Source organism: Thamnophis elegans, chromosome 8 (genome assembly GCF_009769535.1).
Source record: "Thamnophis elegans isolate rThaEle1 chromosome 8, rThaEle1.pri, whole genome shotgun sequence".
NCBI lineage: Eukaryota > Metazoa > Chordata > Lepidosauria > Squamata > Colubridae > Thamnophis > Thamnophis elegans.
In genome coordinates this window covers 23,965,022-23,988,205 of record NC_045548.1, presented here as the reverse complement: position 1 = coordinate 23,988,205, position 23,184 = coordinate 23,965,022, and the positions used below count along the sequence as shown (strand labels likewise).

Here is a 23,184-nt window from a genome sequence, read left to right as displayed (position 1 = left end):
CTAAGGATATGCATATACTATAGTATTTGTTCATAACTGTTTTATCCAAAACCAGCCAACTACTATAATTAATCAGCTTATAATCACAATTGGGACCAGAACTGTTCTTATTAAACAAAGTGATGTTGAATCACCTGATTTTATGACCTTGTTTGCTATGGTGATTAAGCAAATTATTGCAGTTGTTAAGTGAATCATGTAGTCATTAAACGAATCTGGCTTTCCCTATCAACTTTGTAGAAGTCAGCTGGTAAGGTTGGAAATAGCAATCACATGATCCTGGGACACGGCAACCATCATAAACATACACTGGTTGCTAAGTGCTTAAATCTTGATCATGTGACCACTGGGGATACTGCAACAGTTGTAAGTGTGAGAACTCACTGTATATTTTTTTCTATTTGAATCGTTGGATAACTTCAATGGAGTATAGAAAATTTACCCCCCAAAATAATAGGAAGCTAATATTTTTGTGTACATTAGAAAACAAGTGTCATTTGCATCATCATGGCACACACTAGAAGCTTTGTTATATGGAGGCAGTGTCACAATGCACAAGAAGGGTGGAGTTTGTACTGTGATGGTGCAATGCTCATTTTTTTCATATGGCACACTCCTCCGATGTCTCCGATATAACAGGAAAAAAAACCTCCACAAAAATCCCTTCATGTAATTAGAACTAGTTCTATATATTGAGGAGATGTACATTTCCACTGCTTCCTCATTCATCTTTGTTTATGAAGGCTTATCATACACTTGTAGCTTAATTTTTTTTTGCTGTTTATATTTTTATAAAGTAATGAATGGATTTTTTTGCTTTATTAAAAAAGAAGAGATACAATATTATTAATCTTACACAGAACCAAAGTGGGATTTTATGAATAGTAGTTCCCACAAACAGGAACCTTTGTCCTGATATCACCAGCTCCCAGTCAACGAGTGATCAGGTGATGGCAAAATTTTCCATCCATATGGTTATTGGATGCAGTTATTACTGCAACTTTGATGAAAGAAATGTAAAAAGGACAACTTTATTGATTTAGGACATAAAATTGACTCCATGTAATTTATCTGTTTTCAATATTTAGGGTATTGTCACCCACTGACTGTATAATGTGAACATGTTGTAATATGCACAGAGAAGAACAAACGTCAAGAATTATAATTGTAACTCCCTTCCTCATTTAGTTAAAAACACTGTCGTGAAGAATTATAATAAACTCTGTGAATTTGCATGCATGCAGCTTCGGTTTGCACATTTGTTTTTATGGTTTAGGAAAGGTCAATTTCACATATCTGCATTATGTTGCAAGATCCTGAAAAATAATAAGCTTCATTTTAACATTTCATTAGATGTGACAATAATTTTCCCCATAGAGTAGTTTGTTTTTCAAAACAAGCTCTTCAGGGAAGGAAGTTTAAAGCAGTTGGTAATTGTTCCTGTAGATACTAACGAACTTTGCCCAACGCATAATACGTATATTGTGCTACTACTAGTTTAGAAACTTTTATTGTACCAGGTTTTCATGAAGCTTGAACAGAATGTGCGGCAGACTGATCATCATTACTGTGGTGCTAGCAAACATGAATTGAATTCGATAAACTACTTAGTATGAGCTTTGAATTATTAACCTAAGTTTGGGCAAAGTGAGAGAAGGGAATACAATTTGTATAATATATGACTTTAAGGGCCTTGAAACATGTTATGATAAAATAGATTATATAAATAGATATGAATGTTTTCTAGAACCTAAATCGTAAAATTTGTACATATTCATAAGTAGTGAATATGAGTAAACTCAATTATTTGAGTCATAAACTAAATACCGTATTTTTTGGACTATAAGATGCACTGAAATATAAAGTGCATCAAGATTTTGAAGAGGTAAATTTTTTAAAAAAGTTTTTGCACTTTGCAGGCCTCCCAAACCTTCTGCATGCCTCGTTTTTTGTGAAAAATGGGGCATACAGAGAGTTTGAGAAGCCTGCAAAGTACTCCTGGGGTCTGGGGTAGGGCAAAAACAAGCAAAAAATGGCCCTTTTTTTGTGAAAAGGAGCTAGTTTTTTTTTTAAGGGCATGCATATGCTTTGGGAGGCTTATAGAGTGCTCCTGGAGGCTTGGGAGGGCAAGAGCCGAGGTGGCGCAGTGGTTAAATGCAGCACTGCAGGCTATTTCAGCTGACTGCAGTTCTGCAGTTCGGCTGTTCAAATCTCACCAGGCTCAGGGTTGACTCAGCCTTCCATCCTTCCGAGGTGGATAAAATGAGGACCCAGATTATTGTTGGGGGCAATATGCTGACTCTGTAAACCGCTTAGAGAGGGCTGAAAGCCCTATGAAGCGGTATATAAGTCTAACTGCTATTGCTAAAATGGGCAAAAATGGCCTGTCTTTTGCTCAGTTTTGCCCTCCCAGCCCCCAGGAGCACTTTGCAAGCCGCCCAAAGCCTATGCACGGCCATTTTTGCAAGGGGGGGGGTCAGGAGGCCAAAAATACTATATTCAGTGTATAAGGCACAGCCAGATTTTCACCCTCTTTTTGGGAGGAAAAAGGTGCGTCTTATACTCAAAAATACGGTAACCAACAATGTTTAAGTGTGCAAAAACTGTCAGCATATTCACTACAAATGTCTAAAGATGTGGAGCTTTCAGGTCTAAGGCTGAACATGCAGAAAGCTTCACTCAGTTCAGGTTTGAGTGGAGGATTCCATGGCTACAACCCAAAATAAGAAGTTCACCATGATCCCTTTCAGGCATTTGTATAACTACTGCCAGCAGCACCTATATGACATGCACAAAGGAGGATGCTTTAAAGAATCACAAAAAAACCATGAGTCAGGAATCTGATGCCACTGTTAAAATGGCATTTGCTATCTTAGGACATTAACAAAAGAGTTAATAGAATGCAGCTCATGGGAAGTAATTGTTCCATTCTATTCTACTGTGATCAGACCATGCCTGAAATAATATGTCCAGTTCTAATCACCATAGCTGGAAAGAGAGAGTGACACATTAGAGCAAGTTCAAAGAAGGACTACCAGAACAATGGGAGGACTAAAAATCAAGCCTTGTAAGGAAAGCTTGAAGGATTTGGATAATGATGTTTAGGAGATGGTATATGGTAGCAATCTCCAAACATCTGAAGGACTGTCAACTGCAGAAGATCTGAACCAGTGGGCTAAAAGTAAAAGATGATTCAGGTTTGATGTTGGGAGGATAAACTACTTAGTTTATCATTGCACCTCACTGTTGGAGATATCAGGCAGTGGAACATGAAGTGCTCCTTTGCTGTAGATCTTTAAGCAAAGTCTGGATAGCCATCTGTCACTATAGTATAGCCTTTATTGTCATTGTACATCATATATACAACAAAATTGGTCGAATGATCCAGTGGTTCTTGCACTTAATAAAGGATTGGACTAGAACCGTGATGGCAAAACTATGGCACACGTGCCAGAGGTGACACACAGCACCTTCTCTAATGGCATGCAAGTTCAGCTCCACCAGGCATGCACGCACATCTCCCACCATCCATCTGGTCTTTAGGGTTTCTGCTGCACATGCGCAAGGGGGGGCATGTGCAGAAGGCCATGTGCATATGTGGGGGGAGGGCATGTGCAGGAGGACCATGCATGCATACGGGGCGCACATGCATTGCATTTTGGGGGTTTGGCCACGTTTTGGGCACTCAGTCCGGAAAAGGTTAGCCATCACTGGACTAGAATGACATTTAAATCCATTTGCAACTCTCTGACATTATTATTCTGTTAAGTTTCCAACTTTTTTATTGAATTTACTCCATAATACCATAATTGAGGTGTGACTCGTTTGTGTATTCCAGTGTACTATGTGAGAACCTGGAATCTAATCCTCTAAAATAATAGATTTTAACCCAGACGTCTTCAGTTATGTTAGCATTGACAGTCTTGTGCAACATTTAATCTTTGGACTCTGCTGCTCTCACTGAATTTACAGCTTTCTAATTAAATGCGTAAGAGAAGTGAAAAAAAAACTCTCTGGCAAATGTCTCACATATTAGGGGAAAATAGTAGGAAAGATTGAAGCTACTTGTTCTATTGCCTTAGATTCTTATTGGGTGAACAAATAATGCTAAAAAGGCAGATCAGGGATTTAGTCCATCTATTAAAACATTAATAGGCTAACTAAAGCAGATAAAACAAAGAATATTTTTCCTGGATTACCGGAAGCATAGCAACTGGTTGTCAGTATATCACCACTTCAGTGTTATGCCACCTACAGCCCTGGAAAGTACGTAAAAGTAACTCTGATTAAGAGATCATCTAAACTGAGATTTTTCTAAGTCTACTGAGTCTACAATTAGCACATGTTCAGTCAACAATTCCTGTAATAAAATTAAATCCTCTGTATCTTCTGAGATCAGTATCTTGTTGAAAAGCATTTTATGATAGTAAAAGAAGTTGTATTTTGAAATTCAACCAAAGATAAACAATTATGACCAACATTGATTTTTACAAGAATGTTATAAAAACAAGCATTACAACATCAGATAATATAACTTCTTAACTACGTCTCAATGTTGCACAGTATTTATTTATATAGTAGTATCTGTGAAAGATTTGAAAACATCATGTAAACCACTACACCCAAAATTTTATTAAAATTTGCCTTACCATATCTTGACGTTTGTAATGAGTAGTATGAAAACAAGTAGAATGTAATTGTAAATGATTAGTTAAATAACTGTCCTGGGATCAGCCTCAGTCAAATAGGCACAGGTTTGTGGCTGGTTAGTGATATAAATGTTACGTCTAAAAATAAATAGGCACATGTTCAGATTTTATTTAGTAAGATAGACTAATTAAGCCTACATCCTGATAAACTATCATTGTGGTAATTTTTTTTTAAGCTTTGGGATTTTGCAATGTGCAGTTTTTAATAAACTAACTGATTGGGTTATCTAGAATTCCTTTTAGCCAGTGGACTCCAATTAAGTGGATGGGATGGTCTCTAATAGGACTCCTGCCATTTATAGGCATAATTCATGCCCCTCCTTGCTACAATATGGGGCCCGGGTATGTGTAGTGACCTGAATTGGGAAGAAGCCATTGTCTCATAGCATTTCAAAAGTCAACTAGACTTTCTTAGGGGTTTTTTTTCTCCTTGAAAATGTTTCACTTCTCATCCAAGAAGCTTCTTCTTTGCTTCTTTCATTACTTCTCTTTAAGATGGGGTGACGCTGCCAGCTTTGAAAGATATTATGGTATGTCTCCTCCTTACAGGGTTCTCTTCAGTGTTTAATAATGATTGCACAGTCCCCATGCTGTGTGTCTTACAGTCTCTGCTCAATTCACCAGGAAAGACATAGACTAAGTCCATTTTGTAAAACAATGTCATCTAATAGGATTCAGCAGACTCTACTAAGGTCCCTGACCTGTGGAACAGTACTCATTTGAAATCTGGATGGTTTCAACCCTATCTGCCTTCTGGAAAGCTGTGACGGTCTGGCTTTTTCCCAGGTGTAAGCGTGGCTAGTGGAACCTTATATGTGTATTAGTGTTGTGAGTTGGTTCTTAAGGCCTCATGAAGTTATCTTTGAATTGAATTTTTGGCCTTGTTTCATATTTGTTTTATAATATAATTATTGTGAGTACTGTTCACCACCCAAAGCAATTTGTTTAATATGAATGGCTATATGCATTTTATAAATATAAATAAACAAGATCTTCCTTAGTGGGGATTCAGCTGAAAAATACTCTAAAGTCAGGTTTCAGGTTTGTGCATGGATGGAGGCAGCTGGCTGGTCTTATGAATTCCTTTTGTAGGACCTTGCCAAAGGTAGAACACAAATCTTGGTCCTGTTCAATTCTGTCCAATAGATCCAGTTGCAGATTCCTCCTGTCAAGGGACTGTTGGGATTTGGATCAGATGAAGCAAGCTGAAAATGAACACTAGGAAGATGGAGTGACTATTCATTCATTGTGGTTTTCTCTCCGTCTCCAGTTTTGCTCTTAAGTGAATGGCATAGCCCCTGAAGGAGCAGGTCAGGTAACTATTCCCTAAGTTTTGCTAGAAGGCAACTGGAGCATAGGCTACTTTCAAAGCAGTTACGTCTGTGAATATCTTCCTTTTCATTAGAAGCTCTGCCATGGTTGAAGGCATTGATGAATATGATCAGGAACTACCTCCTCAACAATGGCCCAAGAAGTCATGGGCCGTCAAGTTTATTATAGTTTTTTTTAAAAAATCTGAAATTGTATATAACACAGTAGTGAAATGTAGCATAGTGTAGTGTTTCTTATTATTTATATTGTAAATTAATACCTACATCTTCCATTTTGGATTCAATAGGCTGTCATTTCTCTTCACAGTTTCCCAGAATGCTGAGAGTAGATTGCTGATACCATCATTCATTGTGAACAAAGCTAATTCTTTCCATCTTAATTTGGACTTTAAAGTTAGGGCAGGATATGGTGATGTATCCTTGCTACCCAGTTATTTTATTACCTGGGGGCAGCTTGTGAATTTTGAAAATAATTATAGGATGTCTGGAAAGTGAAGAGTACCAGCTGGTTGTTTCTCCCTCCTGGCTTATCCAATATTGACTGGTCTTTCTCCTTGTGAAAGGGTTGTTTTTTATTTCTGCTTAAGTCCATTGTTAAAGAAATCATCTAACTCAAAAAGGTTGGGAAATTATCAGTGTGACAAAATATAAAATTTCTGGCTAAGATAATCAGGAATGCAGCAAATTTATATTTTTTCTTGAATCTGAACTGCGTAACAAATCACCACCAGCTTTTTCCTACTTTGTGGTGCCCTCCAATTTCCAGTGAGAATTTCCATTGACTTGAAATTCTGGGAGTAGAGTTCAACTCATTTGGAGGACACCAAGTTAATTTAGACATATTCCAACATGAGTTTTTAGCCAGAAAATGGGACTGCTAGGTGTTCCTTTGCTGGAATTGAATAGAGGAGTCCATGCTGCTGTTTACATAGTTCAAGAAGCAGGTACATGTAATGAAATGTCTAATCATCAGTAGAATAGAAGAAGAGGAAAATTAATTGTTATAAAAGAGAAGTGTTTGATCATGTGATCATAGAAGTGCTGTGACAACAGTTTTAAGTGCAAGGACTGGTAAATAATTTGTTTCAGTTCTGTTTAATTTGAATGGTCCTAAATGAATGATTGTAAATCAAGAACTGTCCATATATGACATGAGACAATTAAACACATATTTCTGCTCATTTAAATGTCTACTTGCTATTTATGTGTAGTTGTTTCCAGCTTCAAAATACGGAAACGCTGTGGTTTGGACATCATTTCTTAAGTCACTATTAACACTTCCTGTGGCAGAAATAAATAACAATAAACTTGCAAAATGTTTCTTATAATCAGCTAAAGGCTTTTCTATTCTTGGACATTTTTTTGTCACTCGTCCTTGAATAACTTTTTCTTTCAGAAATATTTTTGGGTGAATTGGCATGTCCTGCATGGATTTTTAATAATATTCATAGCTGGCTACCTTGAGAGCCATTCCAAAATTTTTATTTTTCATTTCTGTAGGGACTGATCTTGGCTGATCTTGGTTAATTTCAAAGTTTGTTACAGATTGTCTTGCTCAAATATTCAACTTCTTTTCATCTTCAATTTCGTCACTGTCTGCAGGTTATTATCTTCTAGAATAGGTTAATTAATTAAAGCTATTCCTTCTATTCAGATCATATTTTATATGTCATTGGCTGCCACACATCAAGTAGCATTGGGAAATGTTCTTTTCTTCAAATGTTGCACCCCTTTTTTTCTCCAAAAGTAACCTGTGTGCTTGTGGGTAACGGTCCAGTTTTTGTTTCATCAGCTCAAAGCACTTCTTCAAAAACACAACTTATTAAGCTTTTGCATACATTATAGCCAATAAGAAACTTGGCCAATAATATTAAGGCAAGTATGAGCAATTATCTGTCCATGGTTGCTTAAAAAAAATGACACCAGAGTTTCTTGCCGTTTTTGGATGGGGACTGGATGAAAACAGTAATATAAATCTTAAAATTGAGGTTTTTTTTTTTTTAAAAAAAGGAAAAATAGATTGTAGTTCAGTTTTGCTTAGATGTGTGATGTGAGTCAACCATTTTTTATATTTAGACCACCAAATCTTAAAGACTATGCAGATGGTTTGGAAGAGGTTAGTAGTAAAGCTAGTGTTGATATTGTGGAAATTAATGAAACTGAAAATTACAATGATGTTATTGCAGGGATGTGACTAGCCAGCTAAAGTTGTTTCTCTGACATTCTAAGTCTTAGATGTCTGAGCGATATCAGGATCTTCTTTTGATGGAAATTCCAGATTGGGTGATAAATCCATTTTCAGATACTGAGGAACTTGGGGCAGTGGAGGAACAACTCATATAGCTGCAAAATGACATTGAGCTGAAGCCAAAGTTTAAGAAATCATACCAAGAGTTTTGGTTACAGAAAGAAATTTCTAATTGCTATCCTGCTCTATGGACAGTTGTTAAGAAGCTCCTTGTTGCATTTCCAACATCATATTTGGTGGAACGTGGCTTCAGTGTGGTCATCCAACTTCTTTCCAAGCAAAGAAATCGACTCCAGATTACTGAATGTAGTGATTGAAGACTCCTGCTAAGTGACTTAAAACCAGACATTGGGAAACTGATATCATTTCATCAAGCCTATCCATCACATTAAGAATTTACTGAACAGTGAAGTAGTTATTAAATTTTACTGAGTTTACTAAGTTTCTAGTTACTAAGGTTTTTGATAAATGACTATCAGACTTTGAAAACCTGGTATCACTGGATCATGTTCAACAGTTTTGTTGAATTAACATTAACTAAAAAGGTTTTTAAATTGGATTTTGAACAAATGTGTAATTAATTGTTACAGTTCTGAATTTTACTGTTACTATCTTCCTTCAATCATGCAAACCGCCCAGACAATGACCCCCCCAGCCATGCCCACCAAGCCACCTCCACAGAACCGGTAGTAAAAAAAAAATTTTTTGAATTCCACCACTGGGTGGGGGGCACTGAGGATCAGTTTATAGCACCAAGGGGGCGGTGGACTGAAAAGGTTTAGGAACCACTGCATTAGATAAATGATTTTGTGATAAGATCAGATAAAAGGTTTCTTTCTGACTAGTTCCCCATACAGCTTTTTGTTGTATAAACAATACTGTACTGTGAACCTGTGGAAAAATGTCAGCTAAACGTTTCAGCAAGTTGTTTGCAGTGATCCATGGTTCTGTTTTGCAGTTCTGTGCAATTTTCAGGCAATTCTAGGAGAGGTGTTTTTATTTGGGATTTTTGTCCTCCTCTCCTCTTTTAGTCTTCTAGATATTGCCTTGACTTCAGCAGTTGCACATAATTTTCTCACAGTTGAAATTGCAACCTGGAACCATTTGAGATTTGTTTATAGTCTTTTTTTATTTGTTAGAGTGAGCATTTTTATATGCTCAAATGGCTTCTTAAGGAGCCCTTGTTTGTTAAAAGTAAACAAAACAACACTCACAACCAGAGAAAGGGTGAGAGTATTTGCTCACCTCTGGAATTACCTTCTAGCTAAGGGTAGTAAATCACCTTTTTGAGTAGTATTAATATTTTTAAAAGCGGCTATCTATCACTGGGAGAGTATTGCCATTGTCTTATTTTGAATCTGCACTTCAAATTTGCAGAATGATGGCATGTTGGTGCCTAGAGGTCTGCATGCAAAGGCCCTTTGAATGCTAAGGGATGAAAAGAAGAAATACATACCGAAATGAAATATAAAAAATCTGGCTTGGATATAAAGCCAGCATTTGGACCGCTGTGGACAGCCTTTTCAAGGTTAGTCTTTGTGAGACATATCAGAAAGTATACAGTTGACCTTTTCAAATTGTATTTTTGGGAGGAATTTTTGCTTTAAAAAATGAAAAAATGGAAAATTACACTATTGAATTGTTTTTCTTAAATAGTGACAGTGCAAACATAGGGGGTTCAGGGGATAAAGAGATGAATAAGCAGCAGTGTCGTGATGCAACAATATTGCTGATCTCAAATCACATAGCGGACCATCTTAGATCCAACTATAAGTCAAGTATGAAAAATACAGTAGCACTAATTTGTTGAGATGGATAGGACTGTGTTGTGTGCATATATTAAAATATAAACCAATGTATAGAAAAAGACTTTCTAGATTGATTGATACAAATTCCTTTATAATAAAATAGAATTCTTTATTGGCTAAGTGTGATTAGACACACAAGGAATTTGTCTTTGGTGCATGTGCTCTCTGTGTACAGAAAAAATAAATACATTAATCAAGAGTCATGACATACAACACTTAGTGATACTCATAGGATACTAAATAGGCATTCAAACCATACTAGAAAATGAAATAAAACAATATAAATTGTAACAATATAGTCATAAGGGGGAGGCGATAGATAATAGGAAGGATGAGAAGAATAATAGTAATACAGTCTTAGTAAACAGTTTGACAGTGTTGTGGGAATTAGTTGTTTAACAAAGTGATGGCATTTGGGGGGAAATCGTCCTTGTGTCTAGTTGTTCTGGTGTGCAGTGCCCTATAGCGTCGTTTTGAGAGTAGGAGTTGAGAAAATTTATGTCCAAGGCATGAGGTGTCTGTACAGATTTTCACAGCCCTCTTTTTGACTCGTGCAGTATACAGATCTCAATGGAAGGCAGGTTGGTAGCAGTTGTTCTTTTTTGCAGTTCTAATTATCCATTGAAGTCTGTGTGTGTCTTGTTGGGATGCAGAGCCAAACCAGACAGTTATAGAGGTGCAGATGACAGACTCAATAATTCCTCTGTAGAACTGAATCAGCAGCTCCTTAGGCAGTTTGAGTTTTCTAAGTTGGCACAGAAAGAACATTCTTTGTTGTGTTTTTTTGATGACGTTTTTGATGTTAGGTTTCCATTTAAGTCTTGAGATATGATAGAACCTAGAAACTTGAAGGTCTCTACTGTTGATACTATGTGGTAACATAGGAGGGTTTCTCCTAAAATTACCACCATTTGTACGATTATGAGTGTGTTTAGTTCAAGATTGTTCTGGTCGCACTACAAGGCTAGTTGTTCAACCTCCCATCTGTATGCAGGTTCGTCGTTGACTTGAATGAGACCAATCAATGTTATATCATCTGCAAACTTCAGCTGTTGTATCATCTGCAAACTTTAACTGCTATTCATAGAATTTGGTCTCTAAGCACTTTACAATCCTTGTTTTTTCTTCTCTGCCATCATTCCAGTTTTTCAAGGCCCCTTTTTTATTATGGTGACCAAAACTGGACACAGTATTGCAGGTGTGGTATGACCAATGCATCATGAACAATCGTATCACTTTTAGTAATCATGACACTCACTCTCTGTTGATGCGCAATAAAACTGCATTAATTCTCTTGGCAGCCATGATACATTGCTGTCTCATATTTAATCTGACAGTCTTTCCACAAGTACGACTGTGAACCAGGTACCATCTCTTTTGAACCTATGCATTTGATTTCTCCTGCTTACCGTATTTTTCAGGGTATAAGACGCACCGGAATATAAGATGCCCCAAGGTTTTGAAGAGACAATTTTTTTAAAAAAAGTTTTTGTACTTTGCAAACCTCCCAAAAACAGCTGTTTTTTGTGTGGTCCAGTTTTTTTTAAAGGCATGAATAGCCTTTAAGAGGCTTGTAGAATGCTCCTGGGGGGTGGGAGGCCAAAAATGAGGAAAAAAGGACCTGTTTTTCACAAAATGGGCCCTTTTTTGTCAAATAAAGTGCATGCATAGCCTTTAGGAGGCTTATAGAGTACTCCTAAGCGCTGGGGGGGGGACAAAATTGAGCAAAAAACGGCCAATTTTTTGCTCATTTCTGCCCTCCCCAGCCCCTAGGACAGTGATGGGCAACCTTTTTGGCGTGGTGTGTCAAAAATCGGCAAAAAATCGAGCATAACTCGCGTTGTGTGTCACTTCGACAAAAACATAATTTTGCGCAATTTATAGTTTAAACTACAAAAATATATAATTGCAATATAATTGTATTTAATAAACCAAAAACAAATTATTTAACATAGCTGCTTAGTAACTTCTTTGTTCATCAGTCGATTTCGTATGTTGCCCTTGATATTATTATCAGTATCACTTACCAACGGTCCTGCTTAGCAACCAAAATGTTGGCTCAGAAACTCTGGCATTGAAGCGTGCAAGTCTTAAAGCTGTCAAGTTACAAGAACCTTGCACCCCTAACCCTTTAGGAAAAAAACCCCAGGGGTCTTCAAACCTGACAGCTTTAAGCCTTGTGGACTTCAACTCTTCAACTAAAAGAGAGACTGATAAATATTAAAAAAAATAAAACCAAAAAGCAGCTACTGCAGTGGCTTAGAATTTTACTCAATTACTGTTGAGCCCATGGAAAGTTCTGCAGCCCCAGGAGCAAAGGAAGGGGGACGGAGAGAGAGAGATTGGCTGTTTGGGGTGCTTGAAACCACCTGGCCCTCCCCAAAGGAAACCCTCATTTGCAGGATGAGCCTCGACTGGCTCTGCCCAGCGGGGTTACCCCAAGCGCCATTGGGCAGCGATGGATGCTTATCCTTTTTCCTTCGGCTGCTTCAGCTGGGACTTCAGACACCCCAAGGGAGGTACTTTATCGGGCCTCCCCCTCCCCACCCTTTGAATGAAGGTGTGATATGGCTCCTCCATCCCTGCTCTTTAACCCAGCCAGAATTACAGGAGGGCTGCCCCCGTTCTGCTTTCCGGGGTGGATCTTAGCCGAGGGACACCAAGACCCCAGAATGGGTGGGGGGGTGGGGGAAGAGCTTCTTGACGGAGGCCACGATCGACTTTTGGAAGTTGTGTTTTCGTAAAATAAGATTAACCTTTGGATGTGTTTGTTCCGCTCGGCCAGCGGCGTTTTCTCCCACTTAATCCCGGCGGATCCTGATATCTGAGCTGGAAAACTGCAACCCCCCGGAAATGATGACGCCCCGCTGAGTAGCTGGGACTTGCAGAAAAAGGCTGCAGAGAGAGAAGCGTTTGATCCGTAATCCGTCTGTGGGGGGCGCTGGGGACAGGCCGGGCCCCTTCTTCCCACCTCTATCCCCCCCCACTCTTGAGGGACAAGCCCTTTCCCCTGTTCCAACGGTGGAATTTGAGGCTACCTCTGCTTTCCCTCTCCCTCCCTCAGTTGTGCAGCAGCGGCAGCGGCAGCTCTCAGCCTGGGCGGCAGCGTCACGCAGGCTGTGGAAGGAGGGGGAGGAGGAGGGAACCAAAGAGAGCTTTTACCGAGTCTGCGCCCCACAGCCAGGACCGTCCTGGCGCCTCAAGCCGCGTTTCTTCCTGCAAAGCCCTTCTGGTGTCAAGCGGAACTCTCGGGTTGCCCGAAGGGCTTTGCAGGAAGAAACGCGGCTTGAGGCGCAAGGACGATCCTGGCTGTGGGGCGCAGACCCGGTAAAAGCCTCTCTTTGGTTGGTTCCCTCCTCCTCCTCCTCCTCCTCCTTCCACAGCCTGTGTGACGCTGCCGCCCAGGCTGAGAGCTGCCGCTGAAACAAGTTTGGGGAGCATGTGCGTGTCACCCGAAATGGCTACGCGTGTCAGCACTGACACGCGTGTCATAGGTTCGCCATCACTGCCCTAGGAGCTCTCTGAACGCTATACATGGCCATTTTGGTGAAGGGGCGGGACTTTGGGCGGTGCATCTGATACTCTGATAAATACGGTAAGTGCATAATCTTATATTTCCTACAACTGAAGAACATTTTGTTGGATAAGGCCTACTGTTCTAAATTATCACAATCCTTTTGAGCCTACCTTTTGAATGTTAGCTGTCCACACCTCCAACTCTGTATAATCCACAAATTTTATGAACATCCTTCATTTATGAAGGTGTTGAAGAACAGTGAACTCAAGATAGAATCCTAAGGCACTGTATACTTCCCTCCATGTGGGCGTACCAGGGTAGATAAAAATCGATGTTTTTTTTAAAAAAAATATTTAATGGATTTTTTTATTTGCATCAAATTTATTTTAGTAAAATGCTTTTGGAGTAAAAATCTATCTAAAGATAGTTTTCTATTTAAGATACATTAATAATTTAATAATGAATAAGTTTATTCATCATGAAATAGATCTTAGTTATGTAGCATGAGGCTGTATATTCTGCAATATTTACATTTTTGGTAAACTCATTCAGTAAATCCAAGCTCTGCAAGCTAAATAGGAAACCTTTATTTATTTATTTTTTGCAAATAATAATATTAAAGATTCTAACTACCAGCAAGAATGAGTCCTTACATTTAAAGAGTACCTGTAATTTCAGATCAATCATAGCAGCGTCTGTTAGCGAACATCTACTCACCTGCTGCCTGCCATGTCCCTCACCTTGTTGTGTCACTGCTGCATCACCAGCCATCACATTAAAGTGAATGGGACTGTCAGTGCGTCAACAGCGGGTCAAAGGAGGAGCCGCTGTGAGACAGAGATGATAGTTGCTCTTTAAAAATTATGATTTAAATCAAGTCGATTTAAATCAAGCCCTTTTATGAGTGATTTAAATCTTGATTTAAATCACATCCACCTTGGGATGTAGATCTATTAAAGTCCACATATTGACTATTTTTATTCAGCCAGATGTGATAGTGGGACTATCTATCCCACACTGTTCTAGTTTATCAAAAAGGAGGCTGTAGTCGACTTTATCAAATGCCTCACTAAAGTTTGAATCTACTACATGCCTAGCATTCCTTGCTCCATTAAGCTAATAATTTTGTCAAAGAAAACAATAAGATTTGTCTGGCATAGCCTGATCTTAACAAAACCATGCTGGTTCCTGGTAATAACCATGGTAGTTTTTGTACTAACAAGCCCAGTGATTCATTATCTTTTGCAAGATTTTCCAAGAAATAGATGTGAAGCTCGTTGGTCTGTAGTTTCCTGCATCCACTTGTTTTCTTTTTAAAGTACTGACACTGGCTCTTCTCCACTCGTCTGGCACGTCTCCTATTCTCAAAGAATTTCTCAAAGACTTCAGGAAATTTCCCTGCTGGTTCATTTAACACCCTGAGATGTAATCCATCCAGTTCAGGATGTCTTCATATAATGATAGAAACATTTTAGGTTACTTTGCTGTATATTTTTGCCAAATTGTTTGGAAAGGTACACACATTGTTGTGCTGCTGGATCCTTGGAAGGTCCTTGATCACAGTAAAGACCCACTGATAAGCTGGGTCAATTTCAAATCACTTTCTGATTCTGTGGAAGCCTAACTCCATGAAAATTATATACACTTATAATCCTGATAGTCTGGGTGTGTCTGAATTTACTGAATTTACAGGATGATTTATATCACGGGTGTCAAACTCACAATGTCACGTTGCCATCACGTGACTTTCGTGACATTTTTCCCTTCGCAAAGGTGGAGTGGGCATGGCCTGCACATGGCCTATCCAGCCCATGGGCCGCCAGTTTGATATACCCTTGATCTAAATTTTCCAGCATATTTTTCAAATCAAGTTGGAACATATTGTTATTATTTCTAAAAGAACTGTGTGAAAATAAATAATTTATAATGATGAAAAACATAATTGATTATACAAAATTATATAAATCAAACATATAAAAGTTTGTCATCTACATTAGGTAAATGAAGCATGATCAATATTGTTTCCCTGTTTCCTATTTTGTAGTTCATTTACTACCTAGTATTGCTTGTGACAACTATATTACATTAACTGGTTTCATGTAGATAGAAGAATTGGAGAAATAGCAAAAATGTAGAAATGCTAATCATAGCTAGTGACCAGAGAGAGCTTTGTCATTAATTGAAACTTTTATTAAATGCTTTATTTTCAAATAATAGTATCTACTGAGAAACTCTGCCTTTTTATTGAACTAATGTGTATGAAATATTGTTGAAAATGTATATAAAGTTGTTCTTAAACATTACTAAGCAAATATTAAATGGTTTGCATCAGTATCTTCACCAATTTGAATAATTTTACGTGAATGCAAGTTGTATTTTATCTAAAAGATAAAATAAAGTCCCAATCAAATCTGCTTGTTGGAAAAAAAATGTAAAAGGTTTTAAAATGGATGTAATGATATTACCAAAAATGTTCTGAGTATTGTTTCAAAAATGTATTTAGTGTACAAAAAATTGTTTCACTGAGCACTTGGTATCATGGTGGAGAAAAATATTTTGTTAACTTTATAAAAGATTACATCATACAAATCTCTGGGAGCTGTGTATATCTAAAAAAGGAGGAAGGGGTTTACCAATTTTCTATATTAAACAATGTTTTCTACTAATAAAAAGTACAATTAGATCCCCAAAATAAATGATGAATAATCACATGAAATTGGAAAAATATTTCCACTTTTTTTAAAACAAGAAAAAAAATGCTCCTGTGAAAGAAAATAACGCTCAGTAATTAGCGAAGTAATTGGATGATTATTGCATACCTAGAAATTATAGTAGAAAAAATTTCTTGCCGTTGACCAAGATTATTTTCTCCCAAGGGTCACTGTCTTAATTAAGTGTACACTAAAGCAGGTGTACAGTGAGACTTTGAACATAATACATGTCCCATAGCTGCTAAGTTGGCTATTCCTAAATGGATTTTAATGACTGTTATGCCTTAGGCTTTGTGCTAATGAAGCTTTTGTTATAAATTGGAGAGAGAGAGAGAGAGAGAGAGAGAGAGAGAGAGAGAGAGAGAGACTCTACTCTTGTGAGAGATTTATTTGTGTATTAGAGTCCTCTTTGTTTGTCTTTGTTGCTAGTTTAGCACAACAAGCTGCTGTGTCCCCATAGCAAAATAATCTCCTTCTTTGAACAAATCCATGTACACAGCATGGAGAGATACAAGTGTTAGAGCCATAAGGGTATGGCTCCTCAACAAAATGTGATTATCCTGGGACTAAGGTTGTTTATTTGAGCTCTAGGTGTACAGATTTTTATTTTAGATTATGTTTAACATGTTAAGCAAATAATCTTGAGAGATAGCATTAACATTTAGAATGATTATCTATTTTTCTGATGAGAATGCCTAAATTGATACCAGTATTATGTTATATCTTGTTTTAAGGTTCATCCATTCAGTTCCTATTATCATATAATTTAGTCAAACTTCTGTCCACATTAATACCGCATATGTTTGAAACAATTGAATAAACTTAAAAAGTTAGAGTAGGTTTTTTTTTTATTTCAAGCTATTCTCAGGTAAATAGCAAAAGTTGAAGTAAAAACACAAAATACTTGTATGATTCCACTTTTCTTAAAACTGTCAGGGACCTTTGTAAATATTTCATAATTATTAAAATATGTTCTGCTGTTTTTAAGAGTAAATTTCTACATTTATTCCCCTCTCCATTAATGCCAGGGCCAGAGAGAGAAACTCCTACAGGAATAACAACAATCTGTTTGTTTTGGATTGTGGCACTTTTAAATAAAAAACAAAAAGTTAATTCCTATGAATTGCCTGTAAGTAATGCTGCTTGTTTTAGAAAACTGGTGCAAACAGTCATACAAAGATACCGTGACCCGTCAAAACTGCGCTCGACTAAGCCGCGCCCGATTAAACCGCGTCACTGATGTCATCAACAGGGCGACAACAGCCAGCGCGGAGAAAGAAGGGCGCTTTAAATAGCGCTTTGAAAGCAAGCCGATTCAACTTAAGGTAAGGGTTAGGTTTAGGGTTAGGTTTAGGGTTAGGGTTAGGTTAAGGGTTAGGATTAGGTTTAGGGTTAGGTTAAGGGTTAGGTTTAGGGTTAGGTTAAGGGTTAGGTTTAGGATTAGGTTTAGGGGGGTTAGGTTTAGGGGTTAATTTTAGGTTTAAGGTTTACAGCGTGCTTCTGTCTCCGCGCTGTTGTCGCCCTGTTGATGACATCAGCTACGCGGTTTAGTCGGACGTGGTTTAGTTGAGCGCGGTTTTGTGGTGGAACCCAAAGATACTAGCTTAATCAATTTTCCAGTCAGAGAGCAGAATATGATACTATATAGCCAAAAATAGACTGCTAAAGAAAACCCCACAGAGGATTAGAAATACAGGTTCAAAACACAAATTTGCAAAGTGCATTCAAAAATTCTGCAAAATTGAACTTTAGGGTAATTTCTTAAATTATTGAATAGAGTTTATTTCTTGTGCCTTTTTAAAACATTTTGAACCAACTTGGTCCTAGTTATGAGAAGGAGCTGTACTAGAGATATTTATAACTACATCACTTCTTACAAAATTCCTGACTATATTCATTACTCAAGGATTCTGCTTGAGACTGAAAAAGTTTAGTGGCAGTACTAAAATATATTTTCCAGCAAGTCTATATTAGGAAAATTCATGGTTCCATTTCCTCCACTATATTTATCAAACCTCTTAGTCCAGAGTTATAATAAATAGTAGAGGGTTGCAATTGTCTACATGATTTGAGATAGTTTGTTGCATGAACTTAAGCTTATGAGAATCAATTAAAGAGCTGTTTCCAAACATTTGAAAGGTTGTCTCATAAATTATAGAACAAATGACTTCATGTTATAAGAACAAAAAATTTTTTTAAGACTAATCACTAGGAAGAATTTCCTGAGGTTATGAGCTGTTCAGTAGTGGAACAGAATTTTTTTAAAGGAAGTAAACAGTGATTAGAGGTTTCTAAGTAGAAGCTAGGTGACTACCTATCAATTCTTGCCCAGTAATGGATTTCCTGTACTGGCAAGATTGTTGAATTAAGTGATTTCCAGCATGATCATAAAATGTTATCCTGTTGACTTCAGAAGTATACATTTCTGAATAAAAAATAGATAGCATGCATCTTTCCTGATGAATCTTCATTGGTTTTAAAAAGTACAAAATAAAAGCATTTCTAGAATCACATTCCTTGATTCTAATACCAGTTTTTTTGTTGCACTGATCATATTGTATTGATTTTCAAATATTGAAGGTTTCCCCTCTCTCCCTATAAACCTGTGTGATCACTCACGCATTTGTATAGTTTTTGTTGGGACATTCTTCTCTTCTGAATATTTTTACCTGCATTAAGTATTGATATCCTTCCTAGAACTAAAAGGTTTCTTCTGCTCAAGCCTACTCCTGAACATAATATTTTCAGTTTTTCATATAGTATTGTGTTTTCAGTATATGTTTCCATCCATTCCAGTGAATTCTTTTTTCCTTTAGGACACATTAAAAGTGATAATTTTGTGACAAATTGGGAATAGTTCCACCCCAAGACTTTCGACAGCAGTGTTTAGGAAATCTCATGTTGTGCTTCCTTATTTTACCCATTCTTCTCACATCAACAAGGGACACAGTGGCTCAGTCGTTAGGACCCTGATATTAGTCGCAGTTTGAGACCCAATTTCCGAGAGATGTACTGAGCTCCTATCACTTGTCCCAGCTCCTTCCAACCTAGCAGTTTGAAAGTATGCAAATGCAAGTAGATGAATAGGTATCATATATGAGCACAGGGAAAGGTAACAGTCTTTATTTCACCATATGCTTCATGTTGTGGCATGATGTTATACCGGCTACATGACCACAAAAACATCTCTGGACAACCTCTTTGACTTAAGAAACAGATGAGAACTGTCCCCTAAAGTCGGTCACAACTAATGGGGTAAAACCTGCTGGGAAACCTTTTTTTACCTTTTATCACATCAACTGCTAGAGTACGTGGTGAAATCAATGTATTTTTATGTTCTTCATCCAATATATTTATTTAATTCTCATTTTATAACCAGTTTTAAAGCAATTACTGTCTCTGTTCCCTCAATAGTTTATTTTCGTGTCTAGGCCTTTAACTTTCAACTTTTACTATTTTTCTCAATAATTTTTCTTCTGTGGTTAGATTTATAGGTACCTCTTGAAAAAAAAGCACAAAGTGCATTTCATGTTGTTAGTTTACATAATTTATCATCATCAAACTTTATTTGGTCAAAAAACAGATTATTATGTAATTTATAACTGTGGTTTCATTCTAGTTCATTTTTATAAATGCATAATTGACATTTATAGGTCTTTGGTGTTAGTTTACATAATTTGCATAAATAAATTTGCATAGATGGCATAAAATGTAAATTATGTAATTATACAAATTAAATTCAAATATAAAAGGTATTTGTATTGAATTTATAAACATTCCTCCATTGTCTGTTAAATCAATATTGAGGACAAGTGTATACAGTCTTGTCCCATTGATCAAAGAGTTGTAAAATAAGCTGGTGGAAAAAGTTCTATCTTAAAGCTAAATTATGTGGAAGAGTCCTTTGTAGTTGCTATGAAGCCCTAAAATTGATAATGTCTTCTTGGAAGGTCTCAAAACCATGCTTCTAGCATTCTGCTATAAACAAGGGATGCATTTTACTTTCTTTGCATCCATACTGCCTGGCAGCTCAACTAATTGAAGGTTTATTATTTTAGATGTTCTACAAATTCAGGAAAATATAATTCCTGGATTTGTCCATTTGTGGGATCCATCCTTACCCACCTTGTATTATAATGCCACTCCTGAGAATGTTGCCCTCCATAAATGCTAAGTGTGACCTCAGAGAACAAAATATTGCCCATCCTTGTGTTAATTTTCATATCTATCTTTATTTCTTGCTTTATTTATAGATTTACAAACAATCCAGGAAGTTTAACAAAAAGCTAACCCTTTTAATTTCCCAGGCAGTTAATTCTTTTTGTTTTATTTTGTAACAAAACCTTCCTGATGTTGGCTCTATTCTGGTGTCATTTTATATATATTGTATTTTTCAAGATTTTTTTCATCTTTAAATTGCTTACATCTCTTTTTTATTGTTGTCATAGTACATAAGAATTCAAAAATAAATTTAAGGGAATTAAACGTAACCCAAAGGTGCTTTTCAAAAGGCAACTAAACTGAATCAGAGTGCAAATGGGTGTGGAACCTTCTTGGGACTACTGAAAGGACTGTATTGTACACAGGGGATAGGTGATGTCACATCCCTCCCCCTTTGTTGAGAAGGCTGTTCAATTTTAATATAGATTACCTCTTTGACCCCTCTTTCAAACCACTGGTCCTCTCTGTCCAGAATGTGGACTTTGCTGTCTTCAAAAGAGTGACCTTTGTCTTTCAGATGCAGATGGACTGCTGAATCTTGTCCTGATGGGTTTATTCTCCTACATTGTGCCATGCATTTGTGAAGTTGTTTTGTTTCACAGTGTACAGATCTGCACATGTCTCACGGCATTGCACAGCATATACCACATTGCTCAGTGTGTGTTTTATCCTTGGAGTGGACAAGTTTCTGCCTTATTCTTGGGTTTAAAGTGTGTACGTATGTTATTGTTGAAAATCCTCCTGAGCTTTTCAGATATTCCTGCAACGTATGGAATGACAACGTTGCTTCGTTTGTTGTTTTCTTCTTTCCTTCCATTCCCCACCATTCAGCCAGAACTGAAGAAGCTTCTTGGATGAGAAGCGAAACATCTTCAAGGAAAAAACCAAGAAAGTCCAGTTGCCTTTTGAAAAGCACCTTTGGGACAAGAAAGACCTGGATGATTGAGAATCTCCATAGGCAGAATTAAACTTAAGTTAGTAAGAATTTGGGATTAAAGTTTCAAAGCAAATATATCATGGCATGTGGCAAACTCTTAGAACTTTTTTAAAAAATCTGATACTGGAAATAAATAATTCCTGAAATGTAACTGCAGTGATAAAGGCTTTAAAAACAAGGGTCTAAAATTGTCACTTCTTGTTGTTGAGATGAGCACTATATAAATCAAATAAATGAATAAATTTCCATTAAATTAAGATAACTTTATCATGTAACAGTTTAAATTGTAAACCTATTAAGTACTTTAGATTTTCCTTAGAGTATTTTTTAAATTTAATTTTAAATTAAATACTCTGATTTACTTATCAGTCATCAGTGAAACAGTTCACTTCAATTAACGCTTATTTGAAAATAGAACTGTAACTTGCATTAAGACAAAGCTATCATTGTAATTAAGATTAGTATACAATAAACTAACATTAGTAGCAGAAGTTTGTGCTGGAAAAAGGCACACTATTTTTACACAAGACTTTATAACATTTGTAAAAAAATAAACTCTCATCCAGACATTCTGTCACTATTATGCTCTTTTGAATAGAATGTTTCTTGTACATTTTACACTGTACATTGCCATTTTCTTGTACATTTTAAAAAATATATGTCATAAAAAAACTAATTTCAGACTTTTAGAGTATTTTTAATAGCAAAATCTATATGTACTTCTTATTTTCACTTTCATATGCTTTGAGGCAAGCAAAGTAATTTTGGAAGTGATAATATAATAACATTTTTGGACTCTGAGCCAATGAATAATACTGTATATGAAAATAACATTTATTTTTAAACGGGCGTTTATTTTCTCCCCTTTCCACTTCCTTTTCCAACAACATTACATTTAAAATAGCATCTTACATTCTGATACCCATTCATGACTCAGGGAGAAGTTAATTCTAAATGGGAATTGTGATACATAAAATCTATAATTAAAACAGACTTTATCCAAATTAAACTAGAAAAATAATCACCAAGTATATTACATTCTAAAGATTATACATTAAATTCATAAAGTAATATCTCAGCAATTTACAGTATCTCTGTTTAAAACATAGATATATACCTAATATAATTTTTAATAGATTTTTCTTTTCTTTTTTGAAATAAAAGTTAAAATAACATTTGAGAGGCAATATCCTAGAAGGCTCCTTTTAAGTGTTAAAGATGTTACATGATTGTTTACATAGAGTCTCAGTGTACTAATCAAGCTTCCTGCTTAAATGTTTTAATAAGTGGAATGATTTATTTAAATACTTTATAAAATATATTATTAAATTTCCAATTTTCAGGAATTCTTTGAACATGCAAAAAAGCTCTGGGATGATGAAGGAGTAAAGGCGTGCTTTGAGAGATCAAATGAATATCAACTGATTGACTGTGCACAATAGTAAGTACCACTTCTAGGAAAATCCTTCTAAAATTGTGTTCTCTGTTTTGTTACTGGAAGCCAGTGGAAATATGCATAAAATGTCTGGGATTCTATCTTAAAACGTAAAAGAAAATAATTTCCATTGTAATTTTATCTGAATCATTCATTTAACTAAAAAATCTATTAACCCCCTTTGTTAATAATTACAGTTACTGATACTAGTAGTATATAAATTGTAACGTGTTTCTGTTCACATAATATAGATTCAGTTTTCAGTTA

The 23,184-nt window shown here is 36.5% G+C and overlaps 1 protein-coding gene across 1 annotated transcript in view; it reads left to right on the top strand.

Moving 5' to 3' along the window:
* Nucleotides 1–23,184, top strand: part of GNAL (G protein subunit alpha L) — a 62,865-nt gene that overhangs the window by 15,022 nt on the left and 24,659 nt on the right. The window contains exon 5 of the mRNA XM_032223220.1: nucleotides 22,826–22,923. Coding sequence (XP_032079111.1) covers nucleotides 22,826–22,923 — 98 coding nt within the window. The remainder of the gene's footprint in view (nucleotides 1–22,825; nucleotides 22,924–23,184) is intronic.